This window comes from Grampus griseus, assembly GCF_964374135.1.
Source record: "Grampus griseus genome assembly, chromosome: 2".
NCBI classification, from domain to species: Eukaryota; Metazoa; Chordata; class Mammalia; order Artiodactyla; family Delphinidae; genus Grampus; species Grampus griseus.
In genome coordinates, this window is record NC_139018.1 from 106665585 (window position 1) to 106690813 (window position 25229).

At 38.8% G+C, this 25229-nt stretch overlaps 1 protein-coding gene across 1 annotated transcript in view; it reads left to right on the forward strand.

Annotated features, from left to right (window-relative positions):
- Window positions 1-25229, forward strand: part of USP3 (ubiquitin specific peptidase 3) — a 94421-nt gene that overhangs the window by 2453 nt on the left and 66739 nt on the right. The window contains exon 2 of the mRNA XM_082648281.1: window positions 24187-24247. Coding sequence (XP_082504407.1) covers window positions 24187-24247 — 61 coding nt within the window. The remainder of the gene's footprint in view (window positions 1-24186; window positions 24248-25229) is intronic.

A 25229-nucleotide genomic window follows, 5' to 3' on the forward strand; every position in this document is an offset into this window, starting at 1 on the left:
GAGTTTGATCTTGTTCTTGCCTGCCTGTTGTTTCAGTGATTAAATGATTATTAAAGCTGTGAGGGCTTCCCTGGTGGCACGGTGGTTGAGAGTCTGCCTGCTAGTGCAGCTTGAACACGGGTTCGAGCCCTGGTCTGGGAGGATCCCACATGCCACGGAGCAGCTGGGCCCGTGAGCCACAACTGCTGAGCCTGCGCGTCTGGAGCCTGTGCTCCGCAACAGGAGAGGCCACGGTAGCGGGAGGCCCGCGCACCGCGATGAGGGGTGGCCCCCTCTTGCCGCAACTGGAGAAGGCCCTCGCACAGAGGCGAAGACCCAACACAGCCAAAAATAAATAAATAAACAAATGTGGGGTTAAAAAAAAAAAAGCTGTGAGTCCTTGACTAATTCATCCTCTTGGAGGGTTATGTATTCTGGCATTTATTCTCCAGCACTCTGGAATTTTTTCCTTCGTTTCTTTCTTTCTTTTTCTTTCTTTTTGGGTAGCCAGTGTGTGGAATAATGCGGTGACCAAGTATTGAGTCTGATTACATTCTTATTAGGGAGGGAAAAATCTCTGTTTTGGCACTGGGACACTAAAATTAATGCCCTTGCCTTGTTTTCTTTGGGAGCTTGCAGTTACACCACAGTGAAATAGCCTTAAGGCAGCCAAGCAAATTGCAAAAGACCAACATCCTAGGCTCTCCTAGGTAGCAGTACATCCTTGGAAGATGGTTCTGTTTCCTTGGAGCATCAGTTTCATTATGTCATCTGTTAAAAAAAAAAAAAAGCGGGGGTGGGAGTAATATTTCACATTTACTTCACAGGTTGTTGTTAGGATGAACAAGGTAATTTTTGTGAAAACTTTGAGAAACTCCAAACACTGTTCAAGTAATAGGTGGTATTATAGGTCAGAACATCTTTATAAACAGGACTCTCAATAAATATCTAAAGCCTCTTAGATAGGGCCTGGGATGGACTGGCTTTATGCTGAATTATGCTTTTCAAGGAGATATATTATTCAACAAGATTAGAGGTGTAAGAAGTAATTATACTTCACAGTTAACTTGAACTTCTTATCTATGGGAAGCCCTTGGTATATATTATTGTATATGTTTTATAATTGTGTACCACAGTGGTTCTCAAGCTTTTTGTCTTCAGGACCCCTTTACCTCTTAAAATTATTAAGAACCCAAAGAGCCTTTGTTTGTACAGCTTATATCTATTGATATTTGCTGTACTAGGAATTAAAACAAAAAAAATTTAACATATATTTATTAAATCATTTACAATTAGCAATAATAATTCCATTACCTGTTAACATAAGTTTGTATAAAATAACTATACTTTTCAAAGCAAAAAAATTGGTGAGAAGATTGGCATTATTTTAATTTTTGCAACTCTGTTGTCTGGCTTAATAGAAGACAGCTGGATTTTCATGTCTGCTTTTGCATTCAGTCTCTTGAGATATCACACATCATGTAGCTTCTGGAAAACTCCACTGCATGCTGGTGAGAGAATGAGGGTAAAGAATAAAAGTAACATCAGTGTTATTTATGAAAATAGTTTGAGCTCATGTACCCCATGCAGGGGTTTTGGAAACTCTCAGGGCCTCAGGATCACACTTTGAGAACCCACTTGTATACAATGATAGTAACAGTTAAGGACACCTGCTCTGATCAAAATAGCTTTAAAATATTAAAGAATTCCTTAAGGCCTTAAAACTAGCAACATTTATGTCTGTGTGGAGACTTACAGAGTTTATAAAATGTATTAGCTGGGACCATGGGGTCCAGTAGTCAGTCCCTTGCTCTCAAAAAAGTTACAGTCTAATCTAGTTGGGGAGAGATAGGAAACTAACCTGTTAGAAGATTAATCCATGTTCTGGTTTAAGGTAAATGTTGAAAATAGCAGTCTCCTAATGAGGTAAAAGTTGATTTATGTCTAATTTTGCTAAAGGCATTCTCATATTTATTTATTTATTTATGGCTACATTGGGTCTTCGTTGCTGCACGCAGGCTTTCTCTAGTTGCAGTGAGCGGGGGCTTCTCTTGTTGCGGAGCACGGACTGTAGGCACGTGGGCTTCAGTAGTTGTGGCGCGTGGGCTCAGTAGTTGTGGCTCGTAGGCTTTAGAGCACAGGCTCAGTAGTTGTGGCACACAGGCTTAGTTGCTCCGCAGCATGTGGGATCTTCCCAGACCAGGGATTGAACCTGTGTCCCCTGCATTGGCAGGCGGAATGTTTTTTTGTTTTTTGGTGTTTTTTTTGCGGTACGCGGGCCTCTCACTGTTGTGGCCTCTCCCGTTGCGGAGCACAGGCTCCTGATGCACAGGCTCAGCAACCATGGCTCACGGGCCTAGCCGCTCCGCGGCATGTGGGATCTTCCCGGACCGGGGCATGAACCCGTGTCCCCTGCATCGGCAGGCGGACTCTCAACCACTGCGCCACCAGGAAAGTCCCTATGCATTCTCATTTTAAATGAAAAAGTTTTAAATAAAAGAAACTAGGACATTCTCTCAAGGTTTTTGTTAAGTGCACATATCAGAGGTTATTTTCAGAAGCTGGAGGCTTGGGCATTTCATATTTATGTGGGTAAAAGAGTTAAACCAGTGGCAAAATACTGAGGAGAAAACCCAAATTGTTTAAAAGGATGCCCTAAACACAACTGTTTTAATAACTAAGGAAAGCCAAAAACTTCAAGCGTTTGGGTTAAGTAGCCGGTTAAATTGGAGATATTTTAATAGCATAGGCATGAGAATTTTTCCGTGATTAATTCTTCAAAGAGTTGAGAAGGCCTCTCTTTTTAAAAATAATTAATTAATTAATTTTTGGCTGCATTTGGTCTTCGTTGCTGCATGCGGGCTTTCTCTAGTTTCTGCGAGCGGGGGCTACTCTTCGTTGCGGCCCGCGGGTTTCTCATTGCTGTGGCTTCTCTTTCTTGCAGAGCACAGGCTCTAGGCACAGGGGCTTCAGTAGTTGTGGCTCTCAGGCTCTAGAGCGCAGGCTCAGCAGGCGGATTCTTAACTGCTGCGCCACCAGGGAAGTCCGAGAAGGCTTCTTAAAGTTTCTAGTACATGCTTGCCCTCACGTTACCTAAGGAAAGTAAGTGTAGGGACTTCCCTGGTGGTGCAGTGGTTAAGAATCCACCTGCCAATGCAGGGGACACGGGTTCGAGCCCTAGTCCGGGAAGATCCCACATGCCGCAGAGCAACTAAGCCCTTGCGCCACAACTAATGAGCCTGCGCTCTAGAGCCTGCGAGCCACAACTACTGAGCTCACGCGCCAAGAGCCTGTGCTCCACAACGAGAAGCCACTGCAATGAGAAGCCCGTGCACCGCAACGAAGAGTAGCCCCTGCTCCCTGCAACTAGAGAAAGCCCGCGTGCAGCAACGAAGACCCAACGCAGCCAAAAATAAATAAATAAATAAATTTATTTTAAAAAAAGAAAAGTAAGTGTAGATTAAGTCAATGTTTTGCAGTTTGGGTGGATATTGGAGGTAAAACCTTTTTTGAAGATCCATTTAGTAGGATGGTGTTCTGATTATTGATTCCTTGTCATTGGTAATAAATCTGTAGTTTGTGATAAAGCTTGCGATAAAGGTGAGAAATCCCGTTGATGGGATGATGAGTTATTTTGTATCGTATTTCTCTCACAACCTGAATCTAAAGAAGACTCTTGTATGCCCAGTAGACTAAATTTTCTAGGTAGGACCAGTCATTTGTTCATCATAAGGTCAAATGCGTTTACTGCATTTTAGTAATAACTCTGTATGAAATATTTATTAAGTGCCTAGAGTGTAATAACACACTCAGTAAATATTTGCTTAATGAATGAAGGAACTTTCTTCCACTTGGATGGTGGCTGGAATGGCCTTAAACTTTATGTTTAAAATAAATGGAAAGTAAGTGAGCTTCTCCCCAGAATGCTTTCACCAGTCCTCACTTCCAGTTTTTAGTCTGTAAAGTAAACTTTGACTGGATTGTGAGCAACTGACCATCTGCAATGTTGTTACCACAACGAATTTGTATTTGTTTGACATTCTGTGTTTATAGGTGGGCAGGTGGCCATTTTTAGTAGTAAATGTGGATGGGGCAGTTAAAAATCAATGGACAGGTGACACTTTTTTCACATTAATTTTGAAGATTAACATTTGATTTTTATATGCTTTTCTGAAGAATTTAAACTTTTTTAAAAATAATATTTGTACGCTTAAGTCAAATGTAATTGTCTTTCTGGTTTTTCTGGCAGTATCCACCCCCAGTCCCAGCCCCCAGAACCTTAAAGCAGCCTAAGCATATTTCCAAAGTCTCTGAATAATTGGTAGTACATGTGAAGGACCTGGAATTTAGAATGTGCTCCATGTGTTTGTTTGAAGAGGCTGCAGTCTAGGGATTCAGCCTAACATTTTTGCTGTTGTGAAGAAGTTTTGACACATGGATCAAAAGTTATTTTCTGATGGTATTCTTAGTAGTATACAAAGACTATCCTTGGCCTAAGCAGGAGAGAGGATGGGATTGATGGGAGAATTTGAACTCTGTTTCTGTTTCTTGTTATTCATTTATCCTCAGAATAGCTCATTCTCATCATTCTTTGCTTTTACAGCATTAGCCTTAGGCTCTTATACCATCCTTTTTCCTCTTTGAAATTTATGCAATTTCCTTCTTTACTGGAATATAATAGATTAATTTTGGATCCTTTAAACTCAATTTGGTAATACTTATGTTTTTCTAGTGTTTGTAGCTCAGTAAGCAGAACAGTGAGTAATTTAGTTTGTAGCTCATTGAGTAATTTAAATTCCTGTTTTAAAATTTAATTGAGTCCCTCTTCCATCAGGGAGTAATTTACAAATATCAGTGCATTTCCCCCAACCTACTTCGTTTTTTCTTTTTGAACTATTTCCCCTTTCTTGAGCTGTATTATATATTTTCCTTCTTTGAAAAAAAAAATTAGTGTCCAACCTATGGGTTTCGTGTTCAACCTAGGTATCCATATAGACTTGGGTAGTAGTTTATTAATGTTTGAAGTGGAAAATATATACTGTTTAATGTATTTTAGTGTTTTATGTTTATTCATAGTGCCTTTAAACGTGAGAGCAACTGCATTCTAGGTGTTTTAATAGAGCTTTCCTGGACAGATGGTTAGATTCGCAGCAGGGGCTAGTACTTTCTGGAGGGTTTATTTGTGATGAAGCTTACCTTGATTGACAGCTTAGAATGCTGAGAATACCATTAACAACAGGAACAGCTTGTTCATCTTACCTAGAATTGTTTTGTGCCAAGACCTCTCGAGATGCTCTGTGATTTGTTAACAGTCTGTTTTGAGAATGTAGGTAAGAGTAGGTATCTTTCACAATGAAAGGAAATTTACCTAAAAATTGTTCATTGCAGTTGTATCCTGAGATCTTTCCGATTGTTGAATGATCTTTGGCTTAGAAATTTGTAAACAGAGATCATCTTTTAACTGCTGTGAGTCTGCAGATGTTAGTATATATAGTAATTCCAGATGTTTTCTCATCTATGAGTTTTACTCAGTAGGAGGAGAGCTGAGAACAACATAAAGTAACTTCAAAGCAGTTGACTAGCATTTAATCCTGACTAATTTAATTAACTACCCATCCTTGTAGTTTTTCCTGTTTCATAGATTGTGAAACAGACAAAGATTAACAGAGTTGCTCAAGATGCTTGGGGGCATTAGAGATAGCCCAAAGTTTAAATTCAAATACCATTCAAACCATACTTCTGGCTTGCCTTTGTAAAAGCAGGGTCTTTATTTTGTCATCTAGTCACTTACTGCTTGACAAGTTAAAGGATTATAGATGTTTGGAAACATACTCTGAGTAATTCCTTTGAAGATTTTTGATGTGAAAGTACATTTCAAATTCTACCTTTTGAAAATAATTTTAGATTTCTGTATTTTTTTTTTTTTTTTTTTTTTGCGATAGTCAGACCTCTCACTGTTGTGGCCTCTCCCGTTGCGGAGCACAGGCTCCAGACGCGCAGGCTCAGCGGCCATGGCTCACGGGCCTATCCACTCCGCGGCATGTGAGATCCTCCCGGACCAGGGCACGAACCCGTGTCCCCTGCATCGGCAGGCGGACTCTCTCAACCACTGCGCCACCAGGGAAGCCCTAGATTTCTGTATTTGATTAGCCCTTCCTCCCCCTGTTTATTGATTAAAGTGCCACCAACTTGGAACTAGATTGTTAGTACAGTTGGAAGAACACTGTTTTTGAACGTCTGAATTTCGGTTCAGGTCTAATTTTTTTGTAGGCTGAAATTCACATTACTTTAGTTCAGATATCATGAGTCAGCCTTCTCACCATAGCTATGGATAAAATGCAGTTAGCTTTCGGTTATTATATAAATGTGCTTCGCTCTTGAAGTTGCCCCCTCCCATTTTTTCATTTTGTTTCTGCTGGAGGAGATTCTTTTTGGAGGTGGGTTTGTTGTGGGGTGGGAGAGGGAGAGAATTCTTAAGAAAGGGAACTTTGCTTTTGCCTCTGGAAGCTCAGAGGTTATTTGAATCTTTGCTTTTAGGCAGGGTACTTTGTTGATTCCATCTAGTTATATTCTAAGATTTTCCAATTATATTTCTTGTAAACGTTAATTATAGTCTTTAGACTGCAGGGCTTAAAACAGATTTCCCTCCCTTCTTCCCCCCCCCTTCTTAAGACATACTGAAAATTAGGTATATAGGTGTGCTATTTACAGATACATAAAATGCAGATAAGCTTAAGATGGCAGTGTCAGATTTTGAAAACTATTGTTGAACTTAAACTTGGACATTGGAAAATGAAGTTTGTAGTTGTCTTTGTATTTATCTAAATACTTCACCATTAATCGATGCTAGCTAATTAGATTTTATAAGACTCTTTTGAGGAGGGAATTGAGAGTTTATTTTGAATATGAACCAGCTTGTGTCTTTGAAAAGATATTATAACCAACTGGATTTTTTCTGGAGACTTTGTACTTTAGGATTGAATAGCTCTATCAGTGGGCTGTTTTCCATTTTGAGTAGATGTTCTTTCCTGATATTTTTTTCTTTGTTCTAGCTGGGTTTAAGGCAGCCTTGTAGAAATCTGCTTGCCTGTTTATCCTTGACGTGCCCTGAAGACTCTTAATTTTATGGACTATTCTTATACTATTCTCATCACCAGGAAGAGCAGGCTAGTGATTAACTGTCATGTTCTTGCAGGTTTAATTTAACTGATTGTCGGGTAGTACACTTGTTGATTTAGCTTCTTTAAATCTTTGTCCTTACTGACCACACTCAGGTTTTCTTTTTTAGATAATAGATTATTGTCCATTCCTTTGTCTTGAACATTTGTTGTACAATATTGGGAGGGTAAGACTTTGGTCCAAGTTTGTGACGATCCTGCTGAAATTTCTAGGGAGCAAGTTTTTTTTTGGTGATGGAATGTTTCCTTGGGATAATTGATAGTTAACATGTTAGAGATATAGTCTAATATAATATTTTTGAAAAATAACTTCTATGTATAACTTAGACACTCTGGGGCCGACACTTATATTATTGATTGAGTGATTTGTAAATTTTAGTGTCACACAGTAAAATTGAGATTAACTCTAGTTTCCATTTGAATTATTTTGAATGTTAATTGTGAGCTGTATTAACATTGGAGAAATTGTTTGCAACAACTGGCTCAAGCTTCACCTTATGTGTATGAAGTAGCTACCAAAGCTCAACGTTCATGCTGTGAGAATTTAATTCTAATTTAATTTAACTGCATCGATTTCATTTCAGTTATTTCAAGTGTTTTGTTTGTGTATAGTCTTTTTAGAAACTCATTTAAAAAATATTTTTCAGGCTTTTTTTCTTTGAATAATTAATAGAGATTTTTCCGGAAACGTGGGTCCGATTTTAAAATTGTACCTATTGGTTGTAAAAAATTTCCAACTCTTGGTTTGTGTTAAATAATTAGAGCAGCTATCAGAGTTTACAGATTCCTATTTTCTGTAATCTTGGGTATCTAGCCCTTTAAGCAGAGTATAAGTATGTGCCCAGTTTGCTTTTTCTTTCCATTTCTTCCTAAAAAGTCCTGTTGATTTTAAAAGAATAGTTTCGCAGCACACCAGTAAATACAGCTGTTGTAAATTTCACACACCCCCATCCCCAACTTTGTGCTTTAGTGCCAACCTATATTATAGACCATAAAAACTAGGAAAAGAATTGTACAGTGCAGATATTAAACCTCCGCTCTGAGTGAAGTCTTTGATAATAAGAGGTCCCTTAACCTCTTAATTGTTTCATTTATTTATGGGAGGGAGTGCTTCCTATAAAATGTATATATGCATCTTTTCTTATCTTGCATACACTTTTGTTTTGAAATAATAGTTGTGTGGTGTTTACATTTATGACTTGATTCATTTCTTTTGAAAATCCCTCTACTGTTTAACCATGGATTTGCTTATCAGGTTGCTGGCAGAGGCGTGGAATTGCATCAGATCTTGCTATATTAAATAAATGGAATATTGGATGCCAGAATTTTTCTTAAGTGATTCATGGCTTTTGTGTTCATTCTGTGTATAGTCAATTTCGTAAGGAAAGTTATTTTTGAAACAATATAAACCTCGGATAATTTTTCTGTAGTTATTTGTGTCTGGTCTTCCAAAGGCAAAAGTGGCCCATTTTGACTCTGATTTAATAATCTTCTTTGACTTCAGCAGTTCTAATCCTTCTTCCCACTACCCTTTCCTCTCATTTGGAGGTAGGGGCACAGTTCCAGTATTTAGCTGAAGACTGTAGAATAGGTAAAGCATAATAGCATCATTAGGTGTTTTTCACCGAAGTAGGTCTGAACAAGTCTGGGTTTGTGACAGAATGAATAATAAAAAAATGTGTTCAGTACATTACAGTTTTAGAGAATATGTAGTTTCACATACATTATTTCCATATGCTGTTTTCATTTGACATTGAAAACTGATTTCAGAAATGCATTTCAAAATACAGTGAAATGCTTGAGCCAGTGAGGGGACCAGTCTTAGGATCAGAATTTGCCTCTGTGTAGGAAATCAGCAGGACCAGATGCCCTCTCTTTTCTGGCTCTGTAGGTATCTGGATCTGTTAACATAGATGATAAATTTTGGCCAGCTTTGAAATTACATTCTCTAGTAGAGGACACATACCATTAGCTCTGCAAATTAGCCTTGTAGTATACAGGGAATTCAGTAGGTGCCTGGCCCCAAATGATAAAGTGCTATTGTAATTTTTATTTCATGTAATAGATTATAGGCATTTTTTTAAAGATTAAAAAAAATGGTTTAGGCAACTTCATGAATTGATATGACTGTTATATCAATTTACCTTTTAAAGATTAATTCATGTTTTCAAAAAGTAATATGTGTACAGTTAAGTCATACAGTGTAGTATCAAAAGTAATACGTGTACAGTTAAGTCGTACAGTGCAGTATCAAAAGTAATATGTGTACAGTTAAGTCATACAGTGTAGTATCAAAAGGGTTAAAGTAGAGCAGCAGCCTCCCTCCCCTCTCCTCTCAGCCCTTCTGTCCACAGACCACCACTTTCAGCTCTATTTAGCTTTCTCTGTCATGTTTACCTACATACTTCTAAGTAATACACTGTTATTTCTTAATTTATCCATTTTAGGTATCATCTCTTGACATCTTGCTATGGTAAATGAGGACATTAGTGTTTGCATTACCCTCCCCTCTGCCCCCTCTCCATTTCTCAATATAACTAGACTACAGATTTTGATTAATATGGTGATCACTTTTTTTCTTGCCTGGCATTTTATTTTTCTTTGAGTTAATAATTGCCTTTTTTAAAAAAAATTGCTTACTTTGCCTTCTGTACATTTTCTCCCAAATGTAACCTATAAATCTATTAAATGTCTATGAATATTATTTTCCAAGCACTTAAACACATAATGTCTTAGTATTATTTTTTCCTGAAGCTTTCCTTCCCAGAGCTCTCTCGCTCCCATCTGAACTGACTGTTCTCTAGGCCTACTCGACAGTTTTTATCCTGTGATTCCCTTGCTGTTCTTTTGTATTAGATCTCTCATTTCCTGGATCCCAGGTCTTTCTCTTCCTTGGTTTATTAGACCATTTTGCTGGGGTACATCATCTAGCTCCCGTCTCAGGAGAGGCAAATTTTTGATCCCACGCAAGTCAGACACTTTTATTCTACCTGTATACTTGACTGCTTGGGTGACTATAGACTGTTAGAAAAGATTTTTCTCTTAGAATTTTGAAAGCAGTATTCCTTTGTTTTTAGGCTTCCAGTGTTGTTGAGAAACCTGATGCCTTTTTGATTACTGTTCCTTCATATATATCTTTTTATTCTTTCTCCTGGAAGCTTTTAGGATATTCCTTTTATCCTTGGTGTTCTGGAATTTCAGAATGATGTGTCTTGGCATGGTTAGTTTTGGGTTTTTTTCTAGTGATGGGTACTCAAGGAACTTTTTTTTTTTTCCACACACACACTGTATTTTATTTTTACAAGAGATAAATAGACTGACACCAAGCATTGTAAATGGATGACCACAACAAAAGCAACAATGATTGCAATTGGTACTCAGGGGACTTTTCAATCTAAACATTTGAGAGTACCCTCATCCTCCCATACTTAAATCTCCTAGTTTGTACTTTTTTCTTTGTACAACTCCTATTAATTGAATGTTGAGCACTGTGGGTAGAACCTGTAATTTTCTTATCTTTTTATTTCTTTGCCTTTTGGTTCTAGTTCCTGAGGTATTCCCTAGGTGTTTTTTTTTTTTTTCCCCTTCCACCCTTCTATTGAATTTTGTTAATAATGTTTTTAATTTTCAAGAGCTTTTTCTCATTTTTCTGACCATTGCTTTTTCATACATCCTGTTGCTGTTTGTTGTTTTATAGTATCTTCTCTCTTTACTCCTGGATTTTAGAGTTTGTTTGTTTTGAGGTTGTTTCTGTTCCTCTGAGTTCCTCTTTTTCTTTTCAAAATGACTCTCTCAGACTAGAGGTTTTCTTCAAGGATCTTGTTTTATCTTTGTCTATTTTTTCATGTGAGAGTGAGGCACTAAAATGCTCTGTGAGTGAGCGAGGCTTGTCTGTAGTGGGCTTCACTGTAAGGTTGTGGGCAGGCCACCTTCTTCTTCTTCTTCTTCTACATCAGGATGTAGTAAGTTCCATGAGTCTGTTGTTCCTTGCAGCCCTTGACCCCTTGTTTTCAGTGCCACCCTTACCTTTGATGTCTGCTGTGCCCAGTGTCCCTGAGCCCAGAGCTGCCTTCTGTGTGCACTCTTCTCTGCTGGCACTTAGGCTGTAGCTTCCTTCATGCTACTAAGATCAGTACTGCTCCTCCAGCTTCTTCCTGACTCCCAAAAATGTGTTGAAATGTGCTTGTCTCAAATGATCTTTGTGAGTTCATGTCGATTTAATTTCTTTATTGTCATTTTAGTGAGATGTTAGGATGGAGAGGAGGTAAGAGAGAAATTGGTCTGCCATGCTTAATTTGGTGTTTATTTTTAAATGAGATATTTAAAATCCAGCTTTTAGGGCAAAACAATGCTTTGCCCCATCAGAAATGGATCTTATTAGTCATCGTCCAGAGAGTTAAATCACTAAAACTGAAATTTTGCAGTACTGTTTTTGAGTAAAAGTTCAAACTCAGATTTATCTTCCCTAATGAACAGAGCAAAATATTGTCGCTATTACCTGAGTCAGCAGAGAGAGCAGATAAGCCTGGGGGTTTGACTCTGCTTGGGAAGCCAAATACAAGCCCGAGTTTGGATATATAAAAGAAACATTGAAAGAAAAAGTTGTAAGGTCACTTGGACCACTGCAATTAATATCTTGTAATACTATTACTGGATTAATTTATCATCCATCAAGAAAGGGAAGTTACTGCCAGGTTTATAGTACTGTTTGGCTCTGCACAATGGTAATTTAACCTTTTCCCTTGTGTTTTAGTAATTTAAAAAAATGTTCTTAATTGGAAGTAAAGAATAAAATTTTTTTAATCTCCGAAAGCCTTTTTATTTTGATATAATTTCACACTTAAAGAAACATTGCTGAGCTTCCCTAGTGGCGCAGTGGTTGGGAGTCTGCCTGCCAATGCAGGGGACACGGGTTCGTGCCCCGGTCCGGGAAGATCCCACATGCCGCGGAGCGGCTGGGCCCGTGAGCCATGGCCGCTGAGCCTGCGCATACGGAGCCTGTGCTCTGCAACGGGAGGGGCCACAACAGTGAGAGGCCCGCGTACCGCAAAAAAAAAAAAAAAAAAAGAAAAAAAAAAGAAACATTGCTAAGAATAGTACAGAAATTCCCATGAACTCTTTACCTAGATTCATCGGTTGTTAACATTTTGCTACATTTGTGTTACACGTTTGAACCTTCTTTTTATGCACCTCCCCCGCACCCTGCCACCAAGTAATTTGCAGACCTAATAATGCTCCTTCATCCAGAAATACTTTATTTTTTTTTTCCCCAAGCACAAAGACTTTCTTTTCACTAAGCACAGGGTATTGGTCAAAATCAGGACATTTAATAACTGAGATAATAGTATTATTGAATGCACATTCCATTCTTAGATTTCTCCAGTTGTCCCAATAATGTGCTTCATATAATGTAGCTATTTCCCTTTTCTGCCCCCCACATCTAATCCAGGATCATGCATTTCACTTAGTTGTGATAACTGTATAGTCTCCTTCAGTCTGGAACAGTTCCTTATCCTGTCTTTGTCTTTCACATCTTGGTATTTTTGAAGAAAGCAGGCTAATTATAGAGTGTACTTCAGTTTGAGTTTTTCTGTTGTTTCCTTATGATTAGATTCAGGCTGTGCATTGTTTTTGTAGGAACACTGCAGAAGCAATGTGTATTCTCAGGGCATCATATCAAGAGGTGTATGAGGTTGGTTTGTCTCATTTTGGTGATGTTAACTTTGATTATTTAGGTGATATTTGCAAGGTTATTTATTGTAAAGTTACTATTTTCCCTTTGTTATTATTTTGTAGGAGATGCTTTGAGATTTTGTGTATAGATGTCTTATTCCTCATCAAACTTTCATCTAGTAATTTAGCATCCATTGATGATTCTTGACTGAATCAGTTATTACTAGGATGGTTGCAAGATGTTGATTTTCTAACTTATTTCTTCTAAGTATATACAGGGAAGAGCTTTCCTTTCTCACCCACTTGTTTATTCATTTATTTTATTAACATGGACTCATAGATTTTTATTTTATTTTGTGACATTCTGTTATTTATTTTGAAGCTCAAATTGTCTTAGATTTGGCTAGTGGGAGCCTCCTTAGGCCATAATTTTGACATGCCCCTATTGTTCTTGGAGCCCTTTCTTTCTGGCATGGCAAGGTGCTCCAGGCTCATCTTGTACTCAGGCTGCCCCAGTCCTGGAATCAGCCATTTCTCCAAGTAGCCATCATTCCTTAGTGGGGAATAAGGTTTATAAACTAAGATCTCTCAGCAAATAGGAGCTAAGAAATATAAACATATATAAATAAATAAACATGTCTATATTTGTGTGTGTGTAACCATGAGTTCATTTTGATACCTTTAATTCCACTTCAGCACTACAGATCTAGTCTTGCCCTTTCTGTATTTGTAATGCTCTTCTCTAACAGAGAGAATCTGGTTCCCATTATCTCAGCATATGTACTTGTTTGCCCCATGCCATAATCAGAGAAAGTGGTTCTAAACTGCTAACCCATAACATTGCAAAGAAAACTCCTTATGACTAGAGTTCACTATTTGTTTACAGTTTCTTTTTGTCTGTATACTCACAAAATATGAAGTGTTATGTTCAAAAGTTGTTTGGGTTATTTCCTTCCCTTTCCTTCCGTCTTTTAATACACTGATTTATTTGATTTACAGTTAGCTTCGTTTGTTTCAGTTTGATTTCCATTTTAGATTTTTTTTTTTTTTTTTTTTTTTTGCGGTACACGGGCCTCTCACTGCTGTGGCCTCTCCCGTTGTGGAGCACAGGCTCCGGACGCGCAGGCTCAGCGGCCATGGCTCACGGGCCCAGCCGCTCTGCGGCATGTGGGATCCTCCCGGACCGGGGCATGAACCCGCGTCCCCTGCATCGGCAGGCGGACTCTCAACCCCTGCGCCACCAGGGAAGCCTTCCATTTTAGATTTTTTTCCACCTCATCCTTGCTGATTTTATTTTACTTTTTGAGTATATAAAACATGAGTATGGTTCCAAAAGTTAAAGCCATACCAAGAAGTGTTACTACCTAACCCTTCTACTCATTCCTATCCACCCCATGTAGACAACCAATTATTTTTATATATCCTTCCTGTTTCTTTTTATAAAAAAAAAAAAAAGCAGGTACATGAGTATTTTCTTATTTTCTCTCACAAAAGGTAGCAAACTAAGTATACTCTTTTGGAATTTGCTTCTATCATTTAGTAGTTCTGGATATCACTCCATGTTTGTAGAAATTTTACTTATTATTTTTTAACAGCTTCATAGTACTCCATTTGTGATGTGTCACAGTGAATTCAAACATTCTCCTAACTTTGGGCATTTAGGTTGTTTCCAGTATTTTGCAGTTTCAGATAATGCTGCAACTAACAGCCTTGTACAAATATATTTTTGTATTATTGGGTATCTTCAAGGAAGATTAAAAGTTTTAACGTTTTAATCATGTGAGCAATAATGTGTAAGTGATTTTATAATAATACTTCAGACTATTTGTCTGCCTGCTCCTATCTTCCCATCTACCGTGATCTTACAAATACATTCAAGGCTGTGGAAGTGAAATACTTTATTGTAATTATATTTCTGTCTGGGAAACCTTGAAATCAGAGAGCTGGAAGTGGCCTTGGAAACATTTTTAGTCTACGTTCAGGTTCATTTTAAGCAGTTGACTTTTCCTTTTACATACTCGTCAGTGCTGTTTTGCCACCTAAGTACTCAGACCCAGCTGTTGTAGTAGTTTTCTCTTTTAATTTAATTCATGTTAGATTCCTGTGTCATGCTGTTAACTGGCTGCTCCCTTGGGTTATAGAATGGCAGTAGGATAAGACGGTTATACATAGGATAGAAATAAGGATTTGGGCATCCATTTTCTCCTACAGGTCTCAGCACATTAGTGAGTAGTATAAACTCAGAGGAGCATCTTGGATTCCTAGATAATGCAGCTGGTTGATGACTTCCAGTCTTTTGTTCCAACAAGTGGGCATTGGAGTAGAAGGGAGACCTCCTCCTGCATTGCTAGATAACCAGGTAAAAAGATTGACCACATAGCTTTCCATCAGAAGGGCCATAAAAGGATTACATATGTATTGAGATAACAGATCCCCTCAGCCTGAGGGTGACGGGAGCCTCCAAACAGATCACTTCTGGCCCTTCGATGACTCTTCAGTTTATGTGCATGCACCATACAGATGTTATCATTTTCCATGCATGTCTTGACGTGAAAAAGATTAGGAAAGTTGGCTAGAGCAGTCTCAAGATTAGGCTCTGAGAGCCAAGGATGGTGCCCCTTAAAGAGAACCAGGTAATCCTTATTTATCTTGGATAAAGAAGAATTGAATTATTTAGAGTAGAATACGGGAATAGTGGTTTTGAGATTTTTGAAGGTCGTTTTTTACAATATAGGACAATATTAGGAGTGATGTTTTGCTCAAGAATCAGGTTGTCTTATGGTAATGACAGCACACCTGGATTTAAACTATTAATGAGATACAGAAAGAGCCAGTCCAAAGGATGATTGCAGCTTAGTTGATGACAGACTGCAGTGTTCTTACTGTCTTACTGCCCCTGTTGCAGAGGGGATAGTCTAGTCTTTGGATAGTTTTTGATTCCTATGGAGTAGAACCTCTCAAAGGGTCTCATCCTCACTTCTACTAAACAACAATGTCAGTCATTCCCATGAGTCGTTTGACAGGGGTGAACGGTAGATGCTGTATCGCTGATACCCCTCCTTCTACAAGTAGTGTTCTGATTATCTATGGCTGCATAACAAACTATCTTACATCTTAGTGGCTTAAAACAACCGTTTTATTTTTCTTGTCATCTTGTGGGTCAGGAATTCAGGAGGAGCTTGGCTGGGGCTGTCTCAGCTGGCGTACCTGAAGCTGGAGCATCCACTTCCATGATGGCTTCTTAAGTCACATGTCTTGTGCCTCTGCTCCTGCTCTGTTTCTGTCCCTCCCCATCCCCCCATCCCCCATGGTGTCACATTCTGCAAGGTCTCTCTGTGTCCTTTGGGTTTCTCACAGTGTGTTGGTCTCAGGGTGATTAGGCTTCTCGCATGGTGGCTGGCTTCCCCAAGAGCAAGCAATAAAAAGAAGCAGCTGTCAATTTCTTAAAACTCAGACCTGCAAATTGGCACGCAGTCACTTCTGCCATTTTCAGTTAGTCAAGGCACTGCAGAGCCTGCCCAGATTCAAGGAGAGAGGACATAGACCTGCCTCTCAATGGGAGGAGTGGTCATCTTTAATCTATCATAGGGCCAATTAAGCAGAAAGGAGAGAGAATGGTTGTGAGAAATACTGAACTGTGACTTTATCAGAAAACTGATCAGAAATTTACTTATGTAATGACTCAGGAGAGATTAACTGACTGCCAGCCTTGAATAAGAATGGGACTGAAGCCAGAGGAGGAAGGTGGGAAAGCTTCCCATGGGGCAAAGCGGAAAGGCAACTGAGGTAAGCTTTACTTCATAGCTGCCTTCCCTGCCTTGGCCCTGAACTCTTGGTTCCGTGATCTTCTGTGAGCCCCAGCCTGCCGCTTCTGAGCAGTTTGGATTTGGTGCTCATGCTTGGTCTCCTCCTCCTTCAGTATCTGGACCTCCGCTCAGTCTCCTGAGCTCTGCATGGGCTCACTTCTTTAGCCCTGGGCGCTGCCTGTTGCTTTGTATGAGAATTCTCCTGTTGCCCTGCTCCCTGGGAACCCAGCGTGCACTCCCAGAATGAGCCGCAGTGCCGGGGGTGGGAGGTGGCGGTATGGGAACACAGGCAGTGATTTTGGCTACGCTCAGGCTGCTCTGGCATCTCTGGCGGTTGCTTAATATCGCTGGATTTCTTCTTTTCTGGACTACGTGAAGGCTCAGTTCCTGCTTTCTTTATGTGACTTTACCACTCTTTTTCCCCCAGTAATTTCAGAGGATTCAAGTTGAAGATAGAAGAGGCTTCAGAACTTTTAGCATAGAATAGGCTCATGAGTATGTGGTTCAAAGAGCAGTTATGGTATAAAGAAGATTATACGCCTTGTTCTAAACATCTAAGAATGTATCAGTTGGAGGGTAAGCTGGGTTAGTCCTGGAGTATATTTCTACTTGTATATGTACTGGAATATTTATAGAATTTTTATGATAATTCTGCCCTATCCTCCAATTTCGAGAGAAATAACACTTTTACTATTGATACTTCTATGGAGTGTGTGTGTGTGTGTGTGTGTGTGTGTGTTTTGAATAACAGCTGCAAATATTTTTCATTGATCATATGTTTACACACCCGTAGAGTTGTAATCTAGGATTTTGGTTTCACTTACCACTTACGCTTAATAATTTAGAATAAGTTTATTTCATCCGGACTTTATAATACCAGTATCTTTAAATTTAAGACATTTAAACTTTATTTTTGTTATAAAAGAAGTAACGCTTTCTGAAAAAATTCAGACAGTATAGTTGAAAGTAGGTCCACGTGGCTCTAATGCCCCATCCCATTCTTTTTACGTGACGGTTAACAGTTACTATGTACCCTTCTAGACTTCAAGCAGTTTATGTACAGGTATATAACGTATACACAGAAACACATAGTACATAATCTTTCTAAAGCAAAAATGACAACCTTCTGGACTTGCTCTGCAACAGTCCATACCTTCAAATACTGAGTTTGAGTTCCAGTTCTGTCACTTAACTAACTTAGCAAGGTATATAACTTCTCTGTGCCTCAGCTTCCTTATCTATAAAACAGGCCAATAATGGTACACACCTCATTGGACTGTAGAGGATTAAATGAAGTGATATTTATAAAGTGGCACAGTGAAGTGCAATAGTGCTTGGCACATGGTATGGACTAGATAAATATTAAATAAAGAACCTGCTCTTTGAAAAAACACGTTATGAACATTTTCTTATGGGTTGCTGGTTTTTTAGTGTGGCACTTTAAAAACGGTGTGTTGTTGGTAGGGGGTGGTATTCTGAGTTTTACTATTGGAGCAGCATGTTTGTCTACAGTGTTTTTTTTTTAAATAAATTTATTTTATTTTTGGCTGTGTTGGGTCTTTGTTGCTGCACATGGGCTTTCTCTAGTTGCGACGAGCAGGGTTACCCTTCGTTGCGGCGCGTGGGCTTCCCACTGCAGTGGCTTCTCTTGTTGTGGAGCACGGGCTCTAGGTGCACGGGCTTCGGTAGTTGTGGCTCGTGGGCCCCAGAGTGCAGGCTCAGTAGTTGTGGCGCACGGGCTTAGGTGCTCTGCGGCATGTGGGATCTTCCCGGACCAGGGCTTGAACCTCTGTCCCCTGCATTGGCAGGCGGATTCTTAACCACTGCGCCACTAGGGAAGCCGCTGTACCATGGTTTTGAACAGCGATTCCACACACTTTCTGACCTCGCTGTTGCAGTGAGCTGCTGTTGCTGACAGGCAATGTGCTGGGAATGTGTTTGCCTCTCAAGAGTTGTGGGAGCAGGAAAAAAAAGCTGAAGGTTGTTGATTTAGAAAATTATACTACACTAATAATTAATCTCTTTGTTAAGAAAATTAGGAGGAGAGTGGAGTTGGAAAATTTTATCTATAGGGAATTATGTGATTATTTAATCTATTTTTTGCTTTGTGTTCTTTGAATAATTTTATAATTAGAGGGGACATGCTCATCACCTAGTTTTTATTCTACAGTGAAGACATAGACTCAGAATAGTAGTGATGTTCTCAGTTCTATAGCTAGTAATGATAGGGCCAGGACTAGAATCCTAGTCATTGGATCCTCACCTTTCTGAATTCTTAAGAAGCTCAAGAGCCTCTCTGCCAGTTGAAGCAACTATTGAATAATGGATGCGCTATAAATGGCTTGCCTGTCAGTGCTGAGTGCTTGAACTATTTTGCCTGTAGAGACAGTGACCAAGTTGTATCGTAAGCACTAGTGCATGGTGTTTTATAAAAAATTTAGAACTTAAGGAGAATTGTTGATGGGCCTTGAATACCAAATGTATTCTATCTTATTAGGTTCTATGTAGTGAATAGTAAGGCTATTGAAGATCAGTGGGAAGAAATTTATATTCGCTGTGGATACCATTTTGCCTTCTGAACACAACCTAGATAATCGTGTGTAAATAGGCCCCTTTAAGCCCAGAACTCCCTAGTTTTCTTTTTTTTTTTCCATTTATTTTATTTATTTATTTTTGGCTGTACTGGGTCTTTGTTGCTGCACGTGGGCTTTCTGTAGTCGTGGCGAGTGGGGGCTACTCTTAGTTGCGGTGCCCGGGCTTCTCATTGCGGTGGCTTCACGTGTTGCAGAGCACGGGCTCTAGGCGCGCGGGCTTCAGTAGTTGTGGCTCACGGGCTTAGTTGCTCCGCAGCATGTGGGATCTTCCCGGACCAGGGCTTGAACCTGTGTTCCCTGCATTGGCAGGTGGATTCTTAACCGCTGCGCCACCAGGGAAGTCCCCTAGAACTCCCTAGTTTTCTGCCCTTCTTGTCTCTTGGTAAAGGAGCAGACTGTTCTTTCCTGCATAGGAGTAGCAGGGAGTAAAACCACTTTGGTTTGTAGATCAGTTGGATGCCTTCCCTCTGCCTTTGTGCTCCATCAGTTATCCCTTCCTAGTTTCCAGGAGGGTTAAGGCTTTTGGGAGCTTTAGGAAGAAGACATGAATGCGAGCATGTTTTAGAGGCTGGGCCTACTTCACCTGTCTCCCTTGACCAACCTGTGTCAGAGCTTCTATCTTGTGGGAAATGGCCCTAGCTTAGGAGAGGATCGACATTCTCCACTCCCCGCAAAGGGGTGCTGCTGCCAACTTGCAGAGCTCGTGGCTGAGGGTAAGGACAGGGCCAGAGGAGAGTTCTGAGGCTACAGCAGCAGGAGGAGAGTGAAGGGAGCGGGATAGTACCAGCCCCCCAGGCTGAGATGCCCAGGAGCTGTGAGAGGAAACGCGAGCTCGGGGTTGGAAGAATCTAAGCGTATGGGACAGATTGCTGGAGGAGAGTAACTTTGAGGAAATTTCATAATCTGAGTGAAAGAGGAGCAGACTTCTGTTTATGACATCCAGTGACCCTGCTGCGGCCACGTGTAACAGTGTGAGAAATATACTGCATGCCTTCCCTGCCATGATGTCACCTTGAAGTGTAATTAGGCATAATAAAAAGAGCCCTTATAAATTTTCAGACTTATCTTTTTGAACTCCTACAAGTTTCCAACCTTATTAACCTCTTTCTCTCAAGTACCGGCATTTAAGATTTAAAAAATAAAAACCCTTCATTTTAATATTTTTATGTTCTGCTGAATAGATAGTATATTTATAGCTTAAAAACATTTTTATTGACTGTGTACGGTTTTATTTTATACACACACACATGCACGCACACGATATAGTCTATCCGTTTTGTTATGCTTTTTGTACAGTTTTATAAAATAGCCTGCAAACCTCTAATGCAGTTTCCATGGGAAATGTATTCACCCTACAGATAAACTTGAAACCCATCTGTCTATAAACTGAGACTACCTTTTATAATAAAGTGTGTCCCCTTAACGTGATTAAAATAAATGAATTTAAGATTACTGCAGGTATTCTTTTACTCATGCTATGACCTGTTCTATTTGTAGCAATAATTGAGAGTTTAATTTAAAGCCAGTATTTTTCCTTCTATTTTCTAATTGTCTTGGGTACTTTAAAGGTTTATAATTTGGATAAGGTATATATACACAGAGTGAATATTCCCCAAAGCAGTGTAATAAGTGGCTTCAGAATGCCCCATAATACCCTTTTCTCTGTAGTTTCCTAGCCTTCAAATGTTCTTCTGGTGTGAAACTATTAAGCCCTCAGAGAGTACCGTCATTTAAATAGCCAAGACCAACTGTCTTATCACACGTTAAGTCTTAACTTTCTTATTGTAAATATTCGTGATAAAAGAAATTTGATTTCTTAACTTAGAAAGTGAGGGCTTTTCTGAGATTTAGTAAAAGGCACAGTCACTTCTTTCCGATGTTTTTGAAAGTCAATACTATTTTATTTCCTTTTATTCTTTCTCCTCATCCCTATCTTAAGAACCTATTTATTTAATCAAGGTATAATTCACATAACGTAATATTATTTACTTATTTATTTATTTATGTACATGCCATGCGGCTTGTGGGATCTTTAGTTCCCCAACCAGGGATCGAACCTGGGCTCTTGGCAGTGAAAGCACCGAGTCCCAACCACTGGACTGCCAAGGAATTCCCCAAATTAACCATTTTAAAGTGAATAATTCAATTCAGTGCATTTAGTACATCTACAACTACCACCTCTATCTTGTTCCAAGACATTTCATCACCCCAAAATAAACCCTGTACCTATTAGGCAGTTATTCCCCATTTCTTCCCCTCAGGCTTAGGGTATCTTTTTGAAAATCTGCAATTAAGAAATTAAAAAACTGATAAAACTTTATGAGGTAATTGAGATTTTATAAGACTAGATTTAGAGTACACTGTTCTAATTCAGTAACATGAAGAAACACATTTAATATACTGATAGTGGAAAAATTAGATCACAAAATTGTATGTACTTTTTGTCCATACACACACTTTACAGCCATCGGGGGAAAAATGAACGTTTGGTAGGAAACACACCAAAGTAACAGTGATTTTGTTCTAGATTTTTTTTTTTTTCCCTCATTCAAAGGAGGGGGGGAAATCTTCCCATAATTACACAAAAAACAAAAACCTGTAAATGACTAAAAACTTGGGCCTAAACTTACTATTATAACATAATTACTTATTTCAGGTTAATATTAAACTTCTTCCAGATTGAGTACAGTGTTTCTTAGTATTTACTAAAAGAAAAAGGTTTGCTGGAGGAATAAAACTATATAATATTTGTAGTTTTTTAATCCTTCAAGTTATATCACAGACCAGGAATATCTGTTTCAGGTAAACTGTGTTCTAATTTATTTTTCCCTTTAAAAATATACTCTATAGGACTTTCTTTTCAAACTATAAAAATGTCATATTTTTGTTGATACAAATCAAATACCACAGGGGTGTACAAATAAAAAGCCAACAGTTTCCCCTTACAATAGTCTTCTCATGTACTTGCCTAAAATAATTGCTGTTAGCAGTTTGGCGTTCTTCTTATTCGCCTTTGTCATGTGACTTACATGCACATATAATAAAATTGGACCCAACTGAGTAAAAGACTAAAATGCCTTCAGGGTGGCCCTAGCAGTTAATGTAATGCCCTAAGGAAAGGTAAGGCTCTTGGCTAACTGGAAGGGGATTTTTACCACTGAAAGTTTTCTCATTCAAAAATAGTTAGAGCCCTGTGCTGGGCAGAAAGGCAGAGACCCTTGGGCAGTATATCACTGTACTCTCCTATTCTTCCTTGCCTTCTCCTCCCCTCCCAAATGTAGAATGAATGTATGTCAAAGATTTATTTAACTCATTAATAAGGGAACCAGCAGGATGGTAAAGCTGATTCCAAGAGCATTTGAGGAATTGAGTGAATGCAGACACTGAAGAATGAATGTTGAAGTAAATTGCTAGGCTAGATATAAAACCATTAATGTCCTGCAGGGTAGTAAAACCATAGGCCTTGGAGTCTGCCAGACAGATATTATCTCTACCAAATAAAAATCTACAAGTTCACTTGTAACTTCATAGAATTTGGGTCCTGATCAATAGTAAACAGCAGGTCAAACAATGGTATTATAATGAAATATCTTTGGGATATTCATGATAATAATGTGTTTTATTATACATTGAAAGGGCTTATAGTTCTTGATTCACTTTATTTCCAGTTTTGGCTAATTTTTCTTAACAATGAGAAAGGCCGATTGTGATGTATGATTAGACAGGACCAATATAACATAGTAGGGATCAGATCTTGGAAGAGCTTGGTATCTTAAACTAAGAAATTTAAACTTTGTTTCAACAACTGTTCATTGAGCATATACTGTGTGCCAGGCAGTGGACTTATTATAATCCTGAGTGTGTGGATGTGCTGCGGTGCCCCTCTCATGGCCCCTAGGAGGCTGACTAGTGGTTCTCAAGTGGTTGTACTAGGGAGTCACCTGGGAAGTTGCTTTTGTCAAAATAGACATGTTCTTTTGTCCTTCTGTACCCACCCCAGTGTAGATGTCTCTGCCTGAGTAGAACATATGTGTTTTGAAAAAGCTTGTTCCAGGTGATTTTTATATCCCTTCCCTTTTAAAATCATTGTTATGTTTATTGGGCTTAAAATTGAATAAGTAAACAGCAAGCAAGATTGTAATCAGTGTTTTAGAAGTTTTCATACCCCTTTTTGCGTGCCGCGTCCCCATATTACTCAAACTAAAGTAATTAATGTCCTGATTATACCCTCAGCAAGAACTACATGCAGTTATCATATTTAGAATTATATTTAATGCATTTGAGACATTAATTTGGGAAGAACTGGGCTTAGTCTTCCGAATTGTATCCTTAGGTTATGCCTCTCACTAAATAAACTAAAAGAGTTGTCATTTATACTAGTATAATATGATCTGTATGGTAAAGACATGTGATTTAAAAATTAGACTTAAAAATGGTTTTTATAAAATCTTTTTTTTTTTAATGTTTTGTCTTTTTATTTATTTTTTGGCTGCGCCATGCGGCATGTGGGATCTTAGTTCCCCAACCAGGGATGGAACCCATGCCCCCTGCATTGGGAACGTGGAGTCTTAACCACTGGACTGCCAGGGAATTCCCTTAAAAATGCTTTTGATGAGAAAATAGACTGTCCTTAACTTGTCAGAGACTGTTGAAAAAAAAAAAAAGGAATAAGTAATAAAGGAGAAAAGTGTTTAACCTGTGGTTAAACTATTTGAGTTGAGTCCGCAATTAATATGAGCAGTTGTTGTGGACATGCGTTTAGATTCTTTCAGTATAACGTTAATTAGGCAGCCGTTTTGTGTAAATGCACTCACAAAGCAAGGATTTGTGATTTCAGTACACCTAAGCAGCCATGGAATTTGTAACTTAATCACAGGATGTGGTATTACAGATTAGGGGAGAAACTGGGAAATAACGTGATACAATTGGCATATTGTGTATTTTTCTTTTTATTAGTGTGCCGGTCCAACAAAAGCCCCTGGGTCTGTTTGACTTGTTCAAGTGTCCACTGTGGAAGGTAGGTGACATGCTTATTACTTCACTACCCAACTTGCTTTTTTCAGTTTACCTTTAAGCTTTATGTCAAAGTTTTATTGATTTGGATTTATTGAGCACCGTTGTTTAATTATAGCGTGTACGTAATTCTCTGTAGGGCTTCTTCCCTCTCCTAATAGAATCCCTTTGTTCAGTGATGGAACTGAGGAAAATCTAGGGGGGAAAACCCCTTTATATTGATACTCAGAAGAATTAATTTGATGATCAAGACAATCTACTAGTAATATTTGATTGACATGTGGCCAATTTTGTTTCACCTGTTACCTACTCTTCCCTACCTTTATTGACTTTTGAATCAAATCCCAGATATCACATCATTCTTCTGAAAACAAAACAGATAAAGGAATTCCCTCAAAAATGGTCTCACTGTGGAGTTCATTATTTATGCTAAGATGTACCAAATATATCATTGTTCCGTTAAGACATTTTTGCATTCTAGGAACTTAACACTCCCAAACCCAGTTCAAGCCTGAGCATTTCCTCCCAGTTCTTGGCTTCAAAATGATGTTACTTAAATACTTTAGTAACTCTTTCTTCTAGCACAAACTCAAATAAATATCAAACTTTGTGTGTCTGGTAGTAGCACATTTATTTCTGTGGCTCTTTTAGCTTAGAAAATCTGCTTTGAATTTACTTCAGAAGTTAGTAGCTTAGCAGCAAGGAGGTGGGAAATCATACTGAGTCACACAGGCTGAAATCTATATTGTATTTATTTGGACAGTTTCCCCATCGTTACTCGTAAACCCTCATTGCATGAAGAGAGCATCTTTGTTCAGTTAACTTTTGATTTTTCACATTTTCAGTCCTGGAATTGAGTCTATTTTTCCATGTACACTTAAGAGTACTTTTGGAAAATGTTAACTGCATATCTTAATTGTGGTTATTGTGGTTTTGAAATCTCTAGGATTTGGGGAACCTGAAAATACTTTGTACAGATAACATTT